General features: G+C 40.5%; 1 protein-coding gene across 1 annotated transcript; it reads right to left on the reverse strand.

The window, feature by feature from the left end:
* Positions 1–2973: 2973 nt before the first annotated feature.
* Positions 2974–12035, reverse strand: bmp4 (bone morphogenetic protein 4). Its single transcript, NM_001291252.1, is given in 4 exon segments — positions 2974–4420; positions 6595–6950; positions 7620–7742; positions 11764–12035. Coding segments are annotated over 2 exon segments (1209 nt in total). The 5' UTR covers positions 6944–6950; positions 7620–7742; positions 11764–12035; the 3' UTR covers positions 2974–3560.
* Positions 12036–23326: the final 11291 nt, after the last annotated feature.

Raw genomic sequence — 23326 nt, forward strand, 5'->3', positions numbered from 1 at the left:
AACGATGCACAGTAGTTAGCCTGGTGGTGGTGTTTTAACCGTCATAACTGAAGAGCAGAGTAATATACAGTAACCATACACATATCCTATTAAACAGCAAAACTTACCATGTCTAACCAGCACATCGTTCTGATATCAAACACCAGCCATTAATTCATCTCAGAAAACAGTTAGCATCCAGGCTAACACCCTCTAGTCCTTACTGCTGAGTTTGGCTGTTAGCTAACACTGAGCTAGCATTGCCAGTTAGCATTGCAAGTTAGCTGATATGGCTAATCTATGGCTAATATTTTATATGGCCCTAGGTATAAAGTTCCTTACAACACACTGTTCCTCACTTTAACTAATGAAGAACTAGATCACTAATGAATGAAACATTCTTAGAGCATCACAGGATTATCTGCGAACTTATTTACAGAATGTAGGAGTGCTGGGTTAGAGATAGAGATATTAGCTTAGTTTTAAATCTATATTCTCTGTTTCTACAGGTCTGTTTCAATTTCAACAATTCAAATGATTTAATGAAAATGTTTTACATTCAATGCATCTAGTTCTGAAAAAATCTGAAAAAATACAAGTTATAAAATAGTTGTGTCATTTAAGTTTCCTATGGATTTTATCATTAAAATATAAAAAAATACAGGCATGTGCCCTGTTTATCACAATAAGAAAAACAAAAATAAGGAGCTGTTCAGTTAATTTTTGTATCCAAATTCAGAACCGGGTCTGGAATCTTACGAGTTAAATGAGTGATCGACCAACAGGCCAAAAGAGTGAAAAAAGAGAGTGAGAGAGAAAGAATTAGAAGTTAAAAGCATGACGTCGTACCATTACATACGACTCTGTGGTTTAGCTTACATAAATGTTTAGATTACAGCAAGTCATGTTGGCTCTCGCCATTTTAACTAATGCGTGCCCTCTTCATGAGGGAGAGGTGGGATAATGAACTGCTCCACAATTACCATAGCTTGCAGATGTTATCTTCAAGCAGTAGAGCAGTTGAGATGTGTGTAATTGCTCTGTCAGCCGGCTTTAAAAGCGCTCCCCTCTGCCCTCAGCCACTTCAAAATGAAATTCTTCTCTCCGCTTTCCTCTCCGCACTCATCTGTCGAGCCTGTGTCTGACGGGGGATCTTTACTGGGGGGCATGCAGGAAAAAAAACTGTTACAACTATGTGGTAACAGAACACTACAATGTTTTCCTCCACAGGTCTGACTCGGCAGACAGGTGTTAAATCCACCAGCCTATCATTGACAAACTGCAATCAGTGACCCCCAACACAATGTGAGAATTCTAAACATTAGGTGTTGGATTGTAGACCTTCATTATTATTTAAGCTACAGTATTTAGGCCTATCAGGGCTATGAGCCTGCTTAAAAAATTTATTTTTGACAGGGCTTTAGTAATACAGACGTGGTGTTTAAGTTAAATGTAGCCACTTCTCTGGTAAACTGTTTTACAACTTGAAAAAAAGTTCAAACAATAGATTTTTAATCTAGAATAAGATTTAAAAAATACGGTAAACTCAGGTTTTAAGGCTATTGGGCTTTATTCACCAAATTCTTCACCCCTTTCCTATTTGAGATTTGTTAAATTTATGACAGATTAAACACATTATTAATTATATAATATATTTTTGTTTGTTTGTTTATATAGCTCAATTAGATTAAATCAATCTCACATTGTTTTACCCATTGTTTCACGTTTCATTTATTTTTTAAATAAATTATGGGGACATGCTAAATCACATGTCTAAAAAAGTTGATGTAAAATGTGTATTAAAACATTTTGTTATGACTTTTCTCAAAAAACAAATTAACCCTGTAAACTCCACAACTTTTATTACATCCCCAGGATTGCTAATGAAAAGTACTGGAACCAGGTTGAGTTGTTCCTAACTTAAACCAAGGAACTACCGGTGCTTCCAAGAAGTTTCTCCTTACTTAATTCTTACTGAGATATCGGTGAATGAGGCCCATTACTTCTACACCAGCACCATAAGCTCCTCCTCAATCTGACGCCATGTTCAAAGCCCTGCCGCTGGCTCCATGGTGGAGGACGGCCTAGTCGTCGAGTTGTAAATAAGTGAAGTAGAAGTGTATTGTCTGATAGTTGGAGGTTGGAGACAGACGGTCTCATTCAGCCGGAGACAAAGGCAGGAGTCAGACGGTCTAACCTTTGATTCCTCCCAGGGAGAGGTGGCAGTGTCTCGGCACACGTCTGCCACGATCACAGTGCAGCGACACGTAGACACGTTTGTAAAGGATTCGGATTTCTATCTTAATCAGTTTCTCTAATGGCAGTATACCAGTTCAGTATACCAGAGGCTGAAGATGGAGACCACACTTCATACTGTGCATAATTGTTTTTAAAGGGAATTTGTTCAAGAAAAACACAACAGTTTTGACTGTTATATTTGTAGTTTCATTATTTGCCTTGGATTAGGGCTGGGCGATTCATCAAAAATACATCAGATCCAACATTCAGGGCCTCCAACCAGTTTAATCTTGTCTTTGTCGATTTTGTTGTACTTATTTACATATGTATTTTAATTCTGTTAATAGTTGCCCTACTGTGCATTCATGTACTGTCCCACTTAAACATAAGACTTCTTCCCCTTTTCAGTCCCCAACATGTTAGCAACGTGGACAAGAACTCAATACTGAGCCAACTTAGTGAATGTAGAAGCTTGATCCAAAGTAAAAAAAATGCTGTGTCCTATGTTTAATAAAATAATTAAAGTAAATTATTCATTTTGATGTGATACTGATTTTATCTTGAATTCCAAAAAGATAACCATCAATATAACTAAATCTGAGTGTTTTTTTCACTGAATATTTATATTCTGATATATAAATATGATTGCAATTTCATTAACCATTTTCATGAACCAATTTCATGAACCATTTGTAACAACTCAAAATATTTTGACCATATGTGATTCCTTTATATCAATCTCACGTTGTCTTGTAACGTTTCACCATTTATTTAAAAAAGGAACAAATTATGGGGACATCTAAAATCACATGTCTAAAAGTTGATGCAAAAACGTGAATTAAAATCAAAGTACATTTATGATTTCTTCAACTGATTCCTCACACAAATCAGTTCAGCATTTCACACAGTGCTCTATTTTCGTACACAAATAATGCATATTGCATTTGTTCATCTGCTCAAATAGGAAGTTGGCTGGGAGGTTATGCATTTCCCATTTTTTTTGTAAATGTATAGAGTATGAAAGAAATAAATATTACCAGTATACATACTTTACTTTTTTGGTGTTTTTTTTGCATTCTTTTCTCATTTAAAAACCCTTATACACTCTAATATACATTATGAAAAGTTGTACAGATTCTTATTAATGTTTAAAATAAGGTCTCACTTTTATTTTTTTAATATGTAGATATAAATATATATATATTTTGTCAAAATATATGATCATATGGTCAAGGAAACAAAAAGGAGACAAACATACATCTCAAAATAAACGTTATAAATAAGCGTCCAAGTGAAGATATTTGAGCGTAGAATGGGGCCGGCTGGACTTTTTCGTAACCCAGCTAGCGGCAGCCGCAGCCCTCCACTACCATTTCTTGGTAGTTTTTCAGGACCACCCTGTCAGTCTCGTCCAAGTAGAGCATTGAGATGGCACTGAGCTCAGTGGGCACGCAGCAGGCCTTGGGGATATTACTGTTCACCGAGTTGACCAGTGTTTGTACAATAGCGTGGTTAGTGGAGTTCAGATGGTCCGCCAGAGGGAATGGGCATTCCCCATGACAGTAGTAGGCCTGGTAGCCAGGAGGGGCTACTATCCAGTCATTCCAGCCCACATCACTGAAGTCCACATACAGCGCATGTCTCCGGCAGTTGCGATTGCGCTTGCGGCCTCGCTGCTTGGCGCTGCGTTTGGTCCTGCGTGTTAACGGGTGGCCTTTGCCATCGTGGCCAAAAGTCACCAACAGTGGGCGCAGCTGGTCCCAGTCTTCGTCTGGAGCTTGGTGCAGGGAGCGGCTGATGCGGACGTGCTTGCCCTGGTGCCGAGGCGTTTGGTTCAGGTGTAGCACCTCCAAGGCCAGCCCGTGATTGGGCAAGCGGTCGCGAGTCCAGCGCAGCACAGCTGGACTCACGTCAAAGCTCTCCCAGCTGGACGTGTTGTGGTGCACCAGTCTTGTGTCCAGAAGCCGCGTGATTAGCTGCCCAGAGCGCGGCGGCTTCAGCACCTCGTACACGTTTATCCGGTGGAGGCCCTCGTTTCCCTCGTCCTGGACCTCTGAGATGGCCTCTTCGATCTGCCGCCTGTACAAACGCAGCTCGGCTGTGGACAGCAGCTCGTCTTCTGGGATGCTACTGAGGTTAAAGATGAAGCGCAGTGGAGTGCCAGTCATGTATGGCCCGTCTGACGGCACCTGCTCCATGTGCTCTGAGGGAAGAGGCAAAGAGGACACACAAGTTAGATCTTCAAGCTTTTGAGCCTTTTGTGTTCAAAGCAGTCCCCTAATTACTCTACTCTGTAATTATGTCAATGTTATTTTAAAAGCTTTTAAAAGCTTATTCACACTCACACGTCATTTACAGAAATGGTTCTCTAAAATGCTGATTTCCTCAGGGACTCTCAGATAATCTATGTGTTGTAACACGTAAAAAACAACAAAAAAGTTCCCTTTTGTGTGTATGGAGCTCTGTTGCACTACGAACCATTCCATGGAAATGTTTTTTAAAGAAACGAAAGGTGGATCTACTAAGGAACATGCTTTTTCCATTAGGCTGGAGTATAACTTCCTGCTGAGAATATTTTTCAGACACAACTACAACTAAATGTCAAACTTCCAAAACAACACATTAAGCAAACATATATATAAATACAACATTGTATATTGTATTCTAAAAGGTAAACAGAGCAGCGTGTTGGCACTACTGTTGTTCCATGCTACAAAATCTTTATACCAAATAGCTCTTTCCTGTATTGACACTGTTTTGTAATAAGCTCTTCAAACTGATGCTCATTTTCCACACAAAACCCATTCATCAAAATCCCCTGATACTGCTGTTTCTCCACTTGTGCAAGTCTGCGAGATGCCAAGACACTTACCTTTAATAAAGTGTGGTAACATTTAATTGAAAGTAAACCACATATGCAGAAATGTGGCCAAAGACTCCCTAATGGATTTGGAGCACGTACGTATTCAACACCTTCAGCAGCCCCAGGGGTTTATTTAACTCACATGTATACGTCCCTATCTGTGGCCTAGATCACAAGAATCCACAGTGCTGTTCAAAGTGTCTCAGCTCCGTTCTCCACTGGCTGTGCTGAGATGTGCATTACTGAGACGGCCCTGATTACCGTGCCACGGCTGCAGTGCAAACAAAGCAGAGGGTAACTGTTCCGTGCTCAGTCTGCAGATTTCTGGCACGATCACTATTGTTGGAAAACGAATGTTGTGTCTGCCATGTTCCTGCTCGATTTGGCCCCATTCTTTCACACCCAGGACCTAATCTCGCCCAGGTGGTTCTTGTTATTGGAGCAATCTGTGTTTTTGATTAGATCTGCAGTTCATTAACCGGGGACATTTATCATTTTCATCATGAATAATCATTAGCTGTTCACTCAGAACAGCTCGGCCCACGGTGGCAGAGAGTACGAGCCCTGCAACCAAGTTACTCGCGTATAAAGAACTGCATTTTCTCATTGCAAAATAATCACACAAACTGAGAACTTTCCTGTGCATTATCCCACTCATTAGACTGAAGAATTTTATGCTGTGTAACCGGTTTTACTAGTCATAGCAGAAAGAGGTTTAACTGAGGAACCTGAGCAACATTTTTCAGTCTATTCTATTAGAGAATTACAGCATTCTTTAACATCAAGCCTAGCTGATTTTTATCCACTCAGAGAATTTCACGTTCTCTTTGTGCTCTCTGTGAGAGCCAGACAGGCCACATTAAGCCTGGCTCCTCCCTTCCCAATGGTAGACATCTTCTCTTTCTTTTTCCTCCTCACTTATGTTTCTCTGTAGTGCCTCTGTATGCCTGTTCCTGTCACTAGGATCTTATTTAGGAACAAAAACAGCCAGCAAAATAAATAAAAGACAAAATAACAGGAACGCTTTCCTTGCCATACTGGTGCTCCTGTATCACCTTGGCACTGAGAGTTTGTTTTTCCAAGGCTCCTGGGCACTCTGTCTGCCTAAGTGCCCACATTGTTGGCAGCAGGACTTTATTTAGAAGTCTACAGAGTAGCATTAAAGATAATTGCATGTTGAAGAAGGTCCCTCAAAAAGATCTACATAGCTGAGGACTGAGGCACACTGCTACGCAGACTTTATTCAAACTTGTGTTAGATAGTGTTTGGAGCATTTGCAATGACATTAAGATGCGTATATCAGCAAGATCAAACCTTAACGATTGACTCATATGGTCTCTGTTATGAAAGAACCACTGCAGCATCATTTATTTCTGGAATGATAACCAAAAAGGAAAAGGAAAGAACAGCTTTGGTGACTTTAGACCATGTCTTTTAGCTGTTCGTCATGACAAAGTTAAAGGTAGCTTGCATTTTCGAATGGTCACATTACAAGGTTCTTACAAAGGTCTTACCTTCATGGTGGAATGCTCTTACAGTGTTGGCTCGGCTCGTGGACCTCTCGGGGTACTCAAAGTTGACCTCTTGCGCTCCGGCCTCGTCCGCCTCGCCCGATTGAAGCCTATAGAGGTCCAGCAGATACTGGGGCACCACTGCTGAGCGGCTGGGCCGTGGCCGCCTCTGCAGGCCGAACATGTGCAGCAGCGTGGCCTCAAAGTCCCGCAGCAGTTCATGACTCTGACCCGGGTGATGACCCGACACTTTCTTCTTCCCTTCCTCAGGTATCAAACTAGCATGGTTGCTCTCTCCCAGTACGACTTGGCATAATAAAATGACCATCAGCATTCGATTACCAGGAATCATGATGTCTCTGGTGGGCGATTGGTGACAGGACAGTGGAAAGAGTGGATAGAAGGGGAAAAGAGGTAAAGAGAAAGAAAAAGAGAGAGAAAGAACTATGTTATAAGAGATATATAACTCTCCAACAGCACCACCCCCAACAATTCCTCAACAAAGCTGCATTGTACTTCCTAATGAAAACATTTTTAATGGGTAATAATTACTCTGTCTGGCTTGCTTAAATGCCGACGATCAGATAGCCCCTTCCCTTGTTATCAACAACATCCTTTAAAGAATAAACAGCTAGTAAAAAAGTGGGGAAAAAAACCCTCTGAATGGAATCTAGCAGAGCTGTAAGAGCCCCCCTCCCTCTCCCCAGCAGAATGATTAGACAAATAAGACAGGAGCAGCCCGAGGGTCAGAGCAAACTCTAACTCGATAAGGAGCAGGATCCCTACAAGCCTGACCCAAAGGAGGCCAAACAAAGGAGCGTGTGCCACGCATTTCACAAACTTTTAGACCAAAATCAAAAAGATCCCTTTGTTTAGAGCCACAGTTTGGTAAAAATGACCCAAGCTTTAATTTGCTCCTAAGAATCACACATCCAAGCAACCCATCGTGTGTTCCTCGGAAAACAGGCATGAAAAAAATGCAGCCGCCCTGTCACACGACACAAATTGGATAGGCGTGGTCCACTTACCGACAGAAAATAAAGCATGGGAAAACAGTCCATGTTTGTTGGGAGCAGACGCCGGACGAGTTCTTTGAGGAAATGTTACGTGGTGCTGGGAGGCTGCTTGAGGACTTTGGAGAGAGTCTTGTCCTGCATAGGGAAGATAAGATAAAGGCAGAGAGTGTCATTGATTTTCACTCTACTCACATTAAAAACACATCCGTAAACAGCACATGCGCACACATTGACATACACAATCAAGGCAAATGAACTAACTCTATTAAGAACACATTATCCTGCCAAAACATTACATAAACAATTCCATGACCAGTCCAAGGCAGGCAGCTAATCCTCCCTCTCTGCTCTCCAGCACAGCACAGCTCTCTGTGCTCATTAGACGTGCTATCACATAGCACATGACAGTTCAGAGATGATGGCAGTGGAGTCTAATTAGCATGAAAATGGAGGTGATCCCACAACTGCCTGCTTTTCTCTTAACGGCTCCTGAAAGCAGTCCAGTCGTCATCAGTCTGACCCCTCCCCAAAAGGTCACCCAGACTGAGCAGAGAGGTGGAGTCTTCCTCGTCACCTTCCTCATCACTGTCAGCACAAGATCAAGAGCACAAGACCAATGAAACCTGGTCGTATTTTGTAAAACATTCCTATTGAAGCCAGCCAATCATTTAAACCTTTTAAACAAGCAGGGATAATAAGTTAATTGAAAAGAAATATTAAGCCTAGACCAAAAATAAAAAAAACATTTATCAAATCTTATGGGTAAAAAAAAGCTTCCACAACACAAGATAACTCTGATATGGGGAGCAGACATACTGCTTACAACATACTGTACACTAAGGGATTGTAGTACTTGGACTATAGTCTTCCAGTCATGCCTGTTTGCCTGTTTATTTATAAGGCATGGCTGCAAAGACAAGACTTCTGTGCAAGACTTCTAATCTCAGCTCCCCTCAAAAAGAGCAGGAAAGGAAGCACGTTAATAAAATTAGGAGTGTTGGTCAAACGACGCCTCAGCAAACAACAGCACCACTGAGAGGACGGCCCAACTCGATGGGTGAGAGCAGCAACGCATGCATTTTGTCATCTTTTGGAATGGGCTCCACTGGAGCGAGCCCAAGCATTACAACAGAAATGATGCATATTAACAAAAACGCCGGGTGAGCAAGTGTATGTGTGTGCCTGTATTTGTATGAGTATGTGTGTGTAAAAGAGTGAGTGCATGATTGTTAGCGAGTGTATTTTATTGCTCCATTTGGTCATTCTTCATGCAATCAAGGAACGATTCTGGCACCAGATCATGGTGGTGACCCTTGTCTGACCCTGTATGCTAGGTTGCTGTAGTGTGCGGTTTGGATCGGACTGGTGTGTGTTCGATCACAGAGCTAAGAAGCTTTCCAGTAATGAGTTCAATGGAAGCGTGGGGACACTTTGAGGATCTGGGAGGAACTTTCAGTAATTCGTTATTGTGTCGGGTGTAAATGTGTGACGAGGGGTTACAAAGATGTGTTCCAACCACGGTTTGCCAATAGTTTTATCCAGCATCCAGTGGATTTAGTCCCACTAAAGTGAGATCTTGACCCGAAGCAGCTAAACTCAAAAAGTCTGAAGTAAATTATGAAGTAAAATCTGTTATGGTCATTAAAGTGCTATTACTCTCCTCACTGCTATGGGGTTTATTTATCAGACCACCTCTTAAAATCCTTAAAACCAAATGCTCACTGTCCAAAATATTTACAGGGCATTTTTTTCTACATGCCCAAGAATGAAGAAGCGCAATGCAGGCTCTTTTGCAATGAGCACAGTTTATGGTGTAATATGGCCTGGGCCACTCGCTTCCTCTGGTTTGGCAGAGCGTTGAGGGCCTCACGGCGTTTGACTTCACTCTCCCTAACCCGACTTAATGAGAGCCGACTATGCACATGGCCCTTTAGATGTGTTTCCTGAGGAATTTGACAGGGAATGAGGAGGGGGAGCAGGTTACCGCAGGAACAGACAATAGTAAGGACCAAATTTTAGCATTTTATCTCTGTCACGCTTCATTCAGATCTCACCAGAACGCTCTTTAGAAGTCGCCGCTCCTGGGCCGCAAAGGCAACACTGTGTTCTTCTCTGTTTTTTGCGTATTAGTGTGTGTTGGTTGTCTATGTATGGGCTTATATAATGCGTAACAGGCCTACTAGAAGTTTAGTTTAGGAGTTGAGATTTACATAAAAAAACTGGTAAAAACTTGCAAAAGACAAATTGAAAATGAGACTCTTTTATCTCTTTTACTTAACTTTGTTATGTCAGATTATAACCATTCCGAGCACACCTGACTTTTCACTCTACTACAGTATTTACAGGGTAACACCTCATCTTGCAGGTTCTCTGCTACACTCATGGTTCGCTTCAAATTACCTGCCATTTAAACAGAAAGGAACAAAAGTGTACAGTATCTGTTTTCCCCTTTCTTCATTGAAAACTGCCCGAACAACACACAACACACATTTGCAGGTGTTTCTTTAAATCCACCCATTCACTGCAGACCACTTTTCACATGATTCTTTATCGAGAGTGTATTCTAATCAATGTATCCATGTATATACTGTACGAATTAGTGTTTTAAAATAAAAGGTCCCAACCATCACCACCACCACCACGACCTTAGACTGTATTGTTCTGCTGCACTATCACAGCCCTGCCTTTCTTAAAATACAAGAAGCGAAAATACACAAAGCAAAACAGCTAGGTTTGGCAACGTCAAGTCCTCCAGAGTTGATTTATTACTGAGACGGCGCTCCCCGCAGTTTGCTCTGATATGTGTAACCACTTTTAAAATGTGCTTAGTCCCCGTTTTAGTCTCCCCCCTGCGAGTCTGTACTGTGGCCCGGGGCCCGTCTGTGCTGAGCTCCGAGGCCACACTCACCAAAACGAAGGGCTGAAAATACTAAATACCAGAGCTGGTGCTTAAGGAGGACCGAATTATGGAAAAATGTGGATTAAACCCAGAGAACATAGAGTTCAGAGAAAATTAAATAACAGAGCTGGTAAAGAAGCAGGAGGAGGTGTAAAGCTTTCAAATAATTTAAATCTTAAGTTTTTCTGAAACATTAGTTTAGTTTGCCTTGTATTGAATAGTTTGGTTGTTGTGTTTTTTTGCTGTATACTAGTGAGTTTCTCTGGTAAACAGTTGTTTACACATTAAAAAGATACTGTACTGTACTGGAAGTAGACTGAAAGCAGAGAAAACAAACTATGTATATAAATATACATATAATAGTACAGTTTGCTAGTTTACTATACTACTGCAATAAATATTTGCACCATCCAAGACTAAGAGTACTACTTATCTACTGTGATGAAAAAACACCACCTGACCAAAATTAGGGGGGGGGACATAAATCATTTAATAAACTATAACTAGGTAAGTAAAAAAAAAGAAAGTTATATTTTGTTTGCCTTTGATTAAACTGTTTAAATTGTATTTTTCCCATAATGTTCTTCATATCAGTCTATTTTTGAGGTAAACAGTTGCTTATACCCTATTTATTTACATATAATTATTTACATATAATATTATCAACTTCTTACCAAAGATACAATTATTAAAAAGCCATTAGAAATAAAACAAACTATACCATTACATGTTTATATACTTTAACTTATGGCATAGTTTGCATTATTTCTAATAGCTTCATATTCAAATACTATTGCACAATATAGTTCTAGCTCAGCCTCCAACCAAGCGACCCACATCTGCAGGGATACAGTGATATAATCAGCGGTTCAACACCAGTGCATTTTAGGATTTGAACTGGATTTTAGGCACACCAGCCAACAAACAGCCACAGGACTCCACTCTCTAAAGTATCTGGTGCTTTATGAGCTGCACGCGCTCAGAGCGGATCTGTAACTCACTAAAGCAGCTGAAGACCTCCTGCCTCCTCACAGAGCCGGGGAGAGCGGCAGGAGACCCCTGGAGCGCGCGCATGCAGGTGCGCGTCTCCTCTGCCCATCTGGAAATGGGACAGAACGCACGGGGCGCTCCAGTGTTCTCAGTGTGAATTGAAGTCCAGCAATCTCTACTACACTGCTAGAAGTTCCAAACACACTTAAACACACACCTACATTCATCCATCCAGCACCCACAGCAAATAGGACACCCCTCACTCACCATGGGTAGAGGCGCGGTGTCCTCAGAGCGAAACCGAAACGGGACGGGCGCACGGGCTCCTCCAAACGCTATCAGGCCTCGCGACACAAGTCCGGTAAACACGGGTCAGAGCGCTGCCAGAAGCTCGCGCGGCTCATTAGGTCCGAACTGTCCCGGGACAGAGCGCGGGCAGGCGGGTAGCTCCAGAGCAGGGCGCGCGCGACTCTCACCAACACACTCGCTCACTCACTTACTCACACTCGCTCGCGCTCCCTCACTCTCAGACTGATCTCCAGCCACAGCGCGCGCTGCACTCTTTATGAGTCCCGCCCAGTTAGGCCTGCATGCGCCCTCCTCCTCCACTCCCACCCGAGTCCCCCACCTCCACCACCACCACCATCACCACCCCCCCACCCCCCCTCCAAAAAGGCTGTCCAGCACTTAAGATAAACCACCTCCCCCTCGCTCGCGCTCCCCGGAGAACCCACACCGAAAATCAGAGCGTATTATTATTACAACTGTTACATGCCCTCTCTCTCCCTCGCTCTCTCTCTCTCTCTTCCTCTCATTCTCTCTCTCTCATTCTTTCTTTCTGAAAGAGTTATAGTTATAATATTTTTTTCAATATATGCCTGAGTGCACCAGCTCCCCTTCAGCCGCCACACGTGTCCTATTAAAATGCCTGCTAGGGTTTTGGTTGTACAGGTTGAATCACACACATATACACATAAACACACACATTTGAACAGTTACAAACACAAAATACATGTAGCTGTATGCCTATACACAGGCCTGGTCAAATTACATGAGCTGAGCGGTTTTGTAAGTTCACATCCTCTACAGGGAAGAACTTCTGCACATTTTACTGCATTTTACTGTTACTGTTTACTGTTTACTTTATTTTAATGCATTATGGAAACATATACAAATATATACCACATTTTAGATATTTTACGTCATCACTGTATCGTGCCTCTGAAATTTCAACTCTAAAGGTGATAGGAACACCTTATTAAAAATATATATTTACAGATTTAAAAAAATAAATCCAAAATGACAACTTGAATGAAGGGGGAAAAATCATAGATCTCAAAAAAAAAAAAAAAAGAACTTTGCAGAAGAAGGAAATGTTAAGGGATTTCTATTGGTCAATTCATCATGACATTTTGATACAGATTAAAGAACAACTGCAAATTTAAACAAAGTTAAATGAAAATAATGACAGTGAATGTTTAAAATCCATCAAGAAACGTGTTGTCAACATTTAAAACTTTAAAAAGACTTCTGAAGGTTTTTACTTATTTTTGAGCCTTTACTTGACTCACAAGCAACATTTATGTTTACAGGGGAAAACTATAGTTTACTAAATGTCTTATTGTCTAATGTCTATTATTTTGGAAATACTCTGTACTTGTATTCTGACTCTTTTGCAATTGAGAAGAAAAATAAAAAATGCATTTGCCTTTTTTCTCTTGCAAATCATTTAAATTACAGTAGATTTTTCTCTCTTTTTTTTACAAATTAAATATTAGATCAAACTGTGAATAATGCTAGATTACTATATTATATTTACCCTTAAATACTGTTAAATATGTATTTAAATAAGTATGTCAGGCTTCATACTACCATATTTAAAACTGTATTCTGAGTTTCACTTGAGAACAGTTTCTTAGTACTTTTTACACCCTGCATGTGTATTCATTCTGTTATAAACTCACACTGACCTGAATGGGTCAAACACATACACACACTTACAGCAGGTAAGACTGAACAGTGGTCCACACAAAAAACACAGAAGTCACTTAATGCAAATGACTGGAGCTGTTTGTTATGTCTTACATATAACAGTCCATTCAGACGCCCATTCACATACATAAACAACCCCAGGAGGCGACGGATTACAGTCATAGCTGGCTCGTTTCATGAATCTGAAACATAATCCTATATAAGTTTTACAAAATTATGTTTCTAACCCAATCTAATGATTTCTGTGCCACAGCCCAGCGGTGTTATTGGCTCTCAGCTCCCATGGAAAGTCATCTGCACTGAGGAGCAATTAAACAGGATTTGCAGGGCTTGCATTGTTGCGTGACCTTTCCAGTAGAAAAGGGAGATCAGTGAACGGCCCTTATCTCCGGGATCACTGCGATTCTCCTTTTGCCCTCATTCTGCCCACTAAAGGCCCTGTGTGTGAATGAGTCCTCACAGACACTCGCTCATTAGCATATGCCTTCCCTGTCTGCCACAGCTGCTTTAGTGACAGAGGGTCATAAGGCAACACTCAGCTTTAATACATCTCCCCCCCTGTACCACCCCCATCCCCCAGAATCCACAGCAAACACAAACTGGTCACACATCACCAACATTTGGATAGAAATCAACTTTGAGGGGGGAGGTGCAAATACCATTACAGGCCTGTCATTACAGTTGTTATGCAAATGCGATCGAGTAACTGCTCACTCAGCACCATGCATAGACACTTGTCAGCCAATAAGTAGCCTATAAAGTACACACACTTGCTATTCATGACAAATCTTTGTTTATTAGAATTCTCATGTTTATCGTATAGATATCACAGTGAGTCAATGACCTGCAGGGTAGCTGGGAGTATTAGGACAGGGAGCAGACTACTGAGGACCCCCCACATCTGGCCAGCCCAGTATGCTGTGCTATTGCACCCTATGGCCCAGCTCGCACAGCAGCTGTTCACTCGCACTGTCCCAGAACAGGGTGCAATGCACTCGTGACACCATGTCCTCACACTTGCACTGGCCCTGAGCCTGGATGTAAGCTGGTGGCTCGTCAGTGGATCTCAGTGTCGATAGGTTATACATCTTTATTGTACTACTGGAATGATTGTATCTCTTCACTGCACAGAAATGTCTCTGTTGTGGAAAATTGATACTACAGTAAGTATAACAATAAAGTCTTTTGAAATCTACTTATTATTATGAAATAAAAACACAAATCAAGATCAATTTTCCAACTCTTTTACTCCTAATAATTAAAACATGCTGTTTTAGCTACTGTGCCTTTAAGGCTAATTGTTTTAAATTACATGGGTCCAGATTGGCAGTTCTATGGTATGCCTCGTTTAAATGCAGTTCAGGCTAAAACATTGCTTATAACTTCAGTGTTCTAGTCTGCTCTATTATTGTTTTCCATCCTATATACTGTATATTTGTGTTTACTTGAACTGTCTTTGACTAATATTTATTTTTTTCAGATGGTCTAAAACATTTAAGAATGACAAACAATAACAAAAATAAGAAATCATGAAGGGGCCTATATATATACTGTTCCAAAGATAAGGGATCTTTTGTATACAGCTTACACTAGAGTGATTATAAAGGCAGTTGTATCCTTTCAGTTTTTTTGCACATGTACAATTCAAGGAAAAAAGAGCACCACAAAAAGGAATGGAGGTGGGGTTGAATTTGAGGTGAGACCGTTTTAATGATGTAATGATTGCTAAAACATATGATGAAAATTTGTACATGGAGAAGAACTGTCAATAGAACAGGTATAAATAAAGGTGCTATAAACCATTTTTGGTTCCACAAAAAAAACATTTTTGTAAAATCAGTCAACGTTACGATTCTGAGACAATTTAAGGGTTCTTCGTACTTCATGTGCCCTAACAAAAACAGTTCTTTATAAAACCTTACATGGTTTTCTTTAAGGCATCTCTTAAAGGATGCTTTAGAGCACTTTTATGTTTAGGTGTGAACATAAAAACATACATAAAACACCTCTTACTCACTGATAACCAGACAACAGGTCTTGGAAAAAATATATGCCTTCTTGGCTATAGACAGTTATGTATTAATATCTACAGAGAGGCCATACATTTATATTCAGGAATGATTTGTCAGCTTAATGCAGTGCATTTTTACATCACATGTTGTTCTACAAGCATGTATACTGACCAGCTGAATGTGTTGCACTCACTTTGTACTTAGTTTTCTGTCTTTCTGCTTTACGACACGCCAAAGAGATCCACACACTTGAATGACGACCACAGCAGGAAGTGAAAACACACAAGTTTGGAGATGCAGGTGAGAGTGATGATAGTCATGCCCAGAGGTGAGGGCTTTGCTGAGGTTGATTTTTTTTCAGCTTGTTGTTATAGCACCAGTGTGATTGTGTGTGTGTGTGTGTGTGTGTGTGTGTGTGTGTGTAATTGAGGTGTGCTCTGAGGCGTTGACCAAGCTTAGCCTCCTGAGATCACAGAGAGATTGCGTCCCGTGGGTGGTTGTGCTGCAGGCATTGTGTGCAGGATCCCACAGTCTGGGAGGGTCTCGTCAGCTCCTCTCACAGTCAAATCAGCTCCTCCATTTATTCCTGCCAAACTCAACATCAAATGAAAACTCACACTGCAAATATACTGTAGCTGTACTGTACTATATATGGATCTACATCCCTAAAGAAGCAAAACGGTAACGTGCAAAAGTGTGAGGTACTGTTACAAAGCCATTTATCTGGGCAGTAACTGTGTATTTGGTTAGAAGAACAATAATTTAGTGTAAACACAACCAATACTTATAGAATAAGTAGCTATTTTTTAAATGTCTTTTAAAGGAAGCCAGTATTAATTGTAGATATTCTTACCATGTGTCAGGTTTGCGTAATTAGGCTTTTTATTAAGAAAAAGGAACGGTTTGACAAAAAGAATTAACATGCAATATCACATACCTTTGATCAAACAACACATTAATCTGACATTTCCTTTTTAGTTTACAACAGTAATTGCCAGACTAACAGTGCTAACAACCACTTAAAACTTCATTATTTGCTTAAAAACCCTATGGAAGAGTTTTAAAAATCTGTATAGCAATATGCCATAGACCATTTTTAAACATTTGCGCTAAATGGCTACTGAGAATGGCTGCTCTACAATTTAGCCATGATAAACAAATATTTAAGATTTTCTGGACTAAATTATGTTGCACTGTGTTCTAAACTACATTGGTTTCTCTGCAGGACACTAAGGACGATCTGGTTGAAGTCCAGGGTTTGTAAGAAATGTTAGACTCCTGTTTTCTCACCTTTTCTCTATGCTAAACTGAAAATACTGAAAATGTTCTGACTGATTGATTGCATCAATTTCCTTCAATGTCCTTTATGGTCAAGATGGTTGAAAAGCTTGTCAAAAATATACCATAAGCTAAGTGGGGTGAGCAGTTATTGAATAGCAGTGTACACAAGATGATTTTGGTCAAGTTGGTAGTCCAGCTTGGTAATAGCAGTTGATCAGAGATGTTCGTCAACCTGCATTTTCTAGCCTTGTCAAGTTGATCATGGTTTTAGACCAGCTGAACCATCAAATCCAAATGAAAACATACCCTATGTTTCTGAAGACCTAACTTAGTCAACAGGCTTAATCAGCTTTGCTTCATAAACAAAGACATCATGTCCATTTGCAAACTTTTCCTTTAAATTAGGTAAGCTTCTGTTGGGGAATTAGAGCTGATTGCATTTTAACGTCCAAAGATCTGAAATCAAATCAACTAATCCAAATACATGAAAAATATTTCCTTCTTTTCAGCATGTTTGTCCGAATTTATTTTAATGTCATACAAGATTTTTAGTATAAACACAGTTTCAGTCCAAATAAGTTCTACATGTTCTAGTTCTAAAAAGGTTTAATTGGGACTAGACAATTTCCAATTTGCTGGTATCTGGATGACAGAATTTGAATATTATTTAAAGAAAAAAAGATGACGAATTCTACGTTCACATGCAGACAATTGTCTTAAAACAGCCATTTGAATGCTTCTTCAAGAGTTAATTTTTTCACTTTTTGACACCAAATAACAGAAAATAAACTGAATGCTGAAAACAAAAAAAACGAATTGAATCATGAAACCTGCATGCTGAAAGCTGAGATTTAAAGAAATATGAAGTGTTCAGAGAAACATTTGTGTGCAGTTAAAAGCAGTACAAGAGATAGACAGATGATGATACCATGCCATCGTCCGATTTGTGCTATCACTCTGCCAACATCTGTCAAATCATTTGTTTTAATTCACTGTGGGTGAGAAAAAAAATCAATACTGAATAATATCAAGCTTTTTTAACACTGTGGATAAGTGTGACCTCTATGCGTTAATGAAATCTAGCAAAGCCACCTTAATGTATTAAGGTATGTGTATTTCATCATTTTAAATTCCTCTTATTCTGCCTTGTTTAGTATCATATTCTGAAGACGCTGTGCATATCATTGCCGGCCTGGACCTTTGTGCCATAATCCCATAACTATTCCACCTCTCTGCCTGGTGTCATGTGATTGATCAGGCTAACTGTGTGACATCTGCTATTGGGCAATAGTAGAGATCAGTGGAGGGCCTTAGTGTGGCGGGTGAGGGCCAGAGAGTGAGACAGAGTCGATAAATCAGGCTCAGAAGTCTCTCACCTGTGAACACTCGGCCGTAATCAATGACTTCAACAGCAGTTCAAAGCCCACCTGAGAGAGCAGACCTCCTGCGCAATGTCAAAACACACCTTACATTTCTGTCTGTTTTTCTCTCCCCTCGGCAAGTGCGGTAAGGAGCTCGCTAGTGGAGACACGCGCCCTGCTCATTGATCAAACGCAGCTTTCACTGGGCCTGCTGGAACATTCTTCAGGACCGGCTTCCTCCTGGCCACCCGTAATAGCCTGAGCCGTGGTCAGAATGGCCCTAATCCCCTCCATCTCAGCTCACGGCCCTCAAAGCCTGTAAGTGGCAGGAGTTTCTGGTGTTCAGGAGGGAGGAGAACGGAGGGATTGGTCAAACTATTTTAATCCTTCTGATGGAAATGGCAGGTAAACTCCACAGAGGAGAAGTAAACGCTAAGCAAACAAAGAGGCGGGGGCCATTAGATTTGTAACCACTTCCGGGTTGCTGAGCTTTTTCTGGGTGGTTAAGCTTTTCTCAGTCCACTCAAACTCCCATCCTCAATAAAGCGAGGTGGAAGCTATTCCCACACTACTGACACACTTTAACAAATTAGTTTGCTTTTAGAAGGTATGCTTTAGACACAGCTGCTTCTGTCTGTTTATACAGAGGAAAGATTATCTTTCTTTATAAAGGCTGTATAACTCCTACATAAGCGTTTTATGTCATGCAGGAAAGGCCTATGTAGGTGAATTATAGCATTTTGAGACTTAAGTGTAAGTGTGTACATGCTTTTATTACTCATTTGGAGACATTTATACTGATCCATACTTCATATATCCACACAATGACCCAGATCAGAAACTGCTGTCACATAATGTAATATAGACTCACAGCAAACAATGTATATACTGTACAGAATTTTTCTATACAAGGTTTTCCACAAAACAAAGCAAATGGAAAATATTCCCACACTGATGACATAGTTTCACAAACACAATTCAGCTGCTTTTAGCGGGTATGCTTCAGTCACAGCTAACTATTTCTGTTGTGGATGTTATGCTTTTGTCTGTTTGTTCAGAGGAAAGATTATTATCTTTAATCTAAAATACATGGAACAACTCACAATAGTAGATTTACATGGCCTTGCTGTATTGTAACAAACATTATGACTAGGTGGCAATTACCAAGAAAAACAAAGACCTTCCAAAGATGACTTCGATAATTGAAAAAATAAACGATTGAGGCCCTTTATCCTAAAGTTACTTTCTAGAAATAATTGTACCAAAAACTAAGTCAGCTGCAGACCACAATCCCCCCAACTACAAGACGCATGCGAGACTGAAACCTGCTGTTAAAATAAACCTTTATAAAAGTTTATATATTTATATTAAAAAAAACTAAAAATCAGGACAAAACAATGTATATACAAAATATTGAATGACAATAGTTGATTTTCATTCAACATTTTGCACAAATCGAAAATGCACAAAAAAACCAATGGATTTTTGAAAGAACTTTTCACTACTGTTTTTTATACTATGTCAAGGTGGAAAAGCTTTACTCTAGCTAAAGTCAAATTGCAAAAAAGTGTGAAGAAAGGTTTTTTGGGTAAATTATGATGTGCCATAAGGTAGGAGTCTAATGTTATATTATCCTCTATTAACCAGTTCTACAATATACTTCCCTATACTACCATATACCACTCTATACTACCTCATACTCTGCACAACTTGTATAAAGCAAAGGTGACCGATAAATGGAAACGACTGCCGCTGTGGAGGGTCTGATCTCAACACAGAGATTTTAAAGGTTGCTTTAAAAAAAAAATCCTAAAATGCCAAATCCAGAGCACTGCACTGCTCTTCCAGAACTGTCTGTTGTGTTTGTGCTCCCAGAAGTGCGTTGGACGTCATCAGGGTTGCTCAGAGAGTTTTGCCCGCATTAGGTGGCCCTGTCTGGCGACAGCCATAAAAAGGCTGTAAAGATGATTCTGCTAAATGCAGACTGAGTTACATTTCTCTGTTCTGCTTGGTCTGATGTTGCTCCTAACTATAGTAAATGAACACAACTTATTTCACATTTTTGAAATTTTGTAATTGTGCGTAACTTTTGTAAAGCGTTTGGAATGGAAACCAAGCTAATGACAATATACTGGATTACACGCTTATTTGTCTGAAAGCTTTGATCACTGTGACTTCTATTCATCTACTCCCACTCTTCCTGTAGCGGTCCCACTACCGGCAGCGACCATATCAAAGTCTCTCTCTGGAGATAAGCTTGATGCTGGCATTTCTTTGTTCTCCTCATTTACAGTGGGCAGATATGTGGCTGGACGGATGAATCGGCTGGCCTCCCCTTGGCTAAGTGACTGACAGGCTTCTAATGTCCTTCCATCTCCTGCTGTCACCGGTGCTAAGCAGCTCCTGGCAGATGTTATCAGAGCTGTCTGCTGAAGAGTGAGGTGGCCTGCTCCTTTTTTTAGTCTGTGAGACACTCCTGCCACAACACTGTCCAGACCTTTCTCAAAGTGGGGTGATACTTGTCTGCACTCCACGCAGGGGTTTGGAGAGGGGACGTTTCTCAATGGATTAAAAAGCTTTTTTTATCAGGGGACTGGCTCACCACTTGAAGACACTCCTTTAATCTGACGGGACAGATCGAAAGAGACAATAACAGTTAAGGGAGCTGCTAAGAGCAGCAGTACTGCATCTTGGCTGCTGACTTGATGATAGCCTGTCATTCATAACACACTGTAGGTGCCTGGGACTGTAACTAAGACTCAATTTAATTTTTATTTTTTCAGTGCAGAAAGAGGCTGGTAGGAACAAACGATTCACAACTTTCACAAAATTAATGGTTCCTACTTCCAACTTGGCTGTTCTTGTGTGATTATCATGGTGTCCCAGGTGGCTGCTATGGTGTAGCTAGGTGGTTGTTAGCCATCTAATTTATTGTTATAGGAATATAAAAAATTGGCAAAAATCCAATTGCTATGCAGAAATATTCAGGTCCAAAAATATAAAGCAACGTATCAAACACAAGTAGTCATACTGCAATAAGTATTCTCAGACCTCAGGTACAACAAAAGTATCACAAAGACTTCTCAAACAACAAGACACACTAAGCTGCTTAAAAAATATTCTCACCAGTCTTACTAGTTCTCAACAGTCTGAATGTGCTGTAGCTGTGTCTCATCATGATGAGCCTCAGGTGAGGGGCAGAGCCTAGCCACAGTACCCTACAGCTAGGGTTGCAACGGTATGAGATTTTCACGGTATGATAACCGTCTCGGAAAATACCGCGGTATCACGGTTATCACGGTATCACAGTTTGTTACATATATTATTAAACTGACCCTTAAAGAAATTACAACAAAGGTTTTTTGTTCAATTAACTATTTATTGTAGAAACTACACCATCAGGTGAAGGAAACCATGTTTTTCCGCTACTCTTAAGGGCATTAAGAGTGTATATATATATATAAAAAGTTGGTATATAACCAGATACTGCAGAAAGAGGGGATTTATATCTGACATGATCCTCACAATAGAGATTTCTATTTTAAGGCTTTCACACCTTAAAACCTTCAACATATGAAAAACAGGCACGTCAGAATTTGAAAATTAACGCATGTAAATGAATGGCGTCTTTCACATCCACGCACTTCACGCCTGTACCTGCGTGCCCAAATTTCGGATAACTCAGCGCTTTTGCGGGCGCTTACCGCATGGGTTGTGCACGACTACAAAGAAGTTTTATTTAGGTTATTTAGGTAAAATTATAAACTGAACACATACTTTGCGCTGCACAGCGGGGTGGTGTTCTCGGAGATGGGAGAACAGGTTTGATGTATTTCCTCCTTTAGCTGTGACTACGGCCACATTGATTACAAGCTTGTTGATTACAAGATTACAAGTCTGTTTTCAGGCTGTTTGAATGAGCGAAATATGATCAGAATTATGTTAATTAACACTAACATAGAAGCATAGAACTATTATTTAATAAAAATGATTTTTAAGAACAGCTAAACACAGTGCGGAGAAGTTCACGTGCGAGAGAGAGAGACACACAGAGAGAGAGAGAGATTTGCGTGTTCTGATGTGAGCTACTCACAGGTAAAGGTTCTCTTTTATCTCCTCGTGCTCATTTTAGTCCAATTCATAATTCTGCAGTTTCTCAGTGTTTTCTGTCGTATTTTGCGGCTAGCGCGAGCGCTTACAACTAACACCGCGGACCGCGAGGTGCAGCCGCGCTGCCGCTGTTATGCCGAATCCGACTCCCTGCTCAATCCGACTCCCGCTTCGCGGACAGAATCGGCACAACACCTCCCGCTGTAGAACTGCGGGAGTGAAAACAGCGCTTATAAATAAGTTAGTTAAGTTTCACTTTCAGTTTTCGTTATTTGGTTCGTTTTCATTAACAATAATAATTGGTTACTTAGCATTAACATTGTGATTATCACACCAGAGCTTTATTTAAAAATAAAATATATAATTAAAAAACAGATGCCTACATCTCAGACTATTTTCTGGAGCCCAACCCGACCCGGCCCGAGGAATGTGGTGGGAAATCTCGGCCCGAACGGACCCGATTTCGGGTCGGTCCTCGGGTCAGGTCTGGTTCGGGCAGAGAAACTAAGCTCTAGTCTGATGCACTTTCTGCCGTTCTCACCGCTGTGTGCTGAGTAGCTGAAGCGGAGCAGAGTTGCGCATGCGCGGGTGACTTTCTCCGCTGGCTTGCGTTTTACCGGTAATAAGCAAACACACACGGTATGATAACCGTGCATTTTAATACCACGGTATACCGTGAAACCGGTTACCGCTGCAACCCTACCTACAGCACATGGCTGGTGCATTTAATTTACCCACTAAGGCCAGCAGATGAACTGAAAAGCTGTATATGAGCCCAATTCATACAATAGGACTGAATAATCTTTAAGTTGGACTGGTGTCACCATCTCGAAATGTGAAGAAATGTGGTGATATATGAGGAATATGAGGAATATAAGAGTAAGATAAATAATATCAACAACATATATTGGATAACAACATAAGTTTTCATGCAAGTGAAAGGTTAATTACTTCTTTGAAAACCTCACTATCTATCTAAATGACATTGTTTGCATTTTGTTTTTTTTTGTCTTTTTTCTTTGTTTTAGCCTTGTATTTTAATTCTATAGAGTTCTTTTTCTTTTGTGTTCCTCT

The sequence above is a fragment of the Astyanax mexicanus genome, chromosome 14 (assembly GCF_023375975.1).
Source record: "Astyanax mexicanus isolate ESR-SI-001 chromosome 14, AstMex3_surface, whole genome shotgun sequence".
In the NCBI taxonomy this organism is placed as follows: domain Eukaryota; kingdom Metazoa; phylum Chordata; class Actinopteri; order Characiformes; family Acestrorhamphidae; genus Astyanax; species Astyanax mexicanus.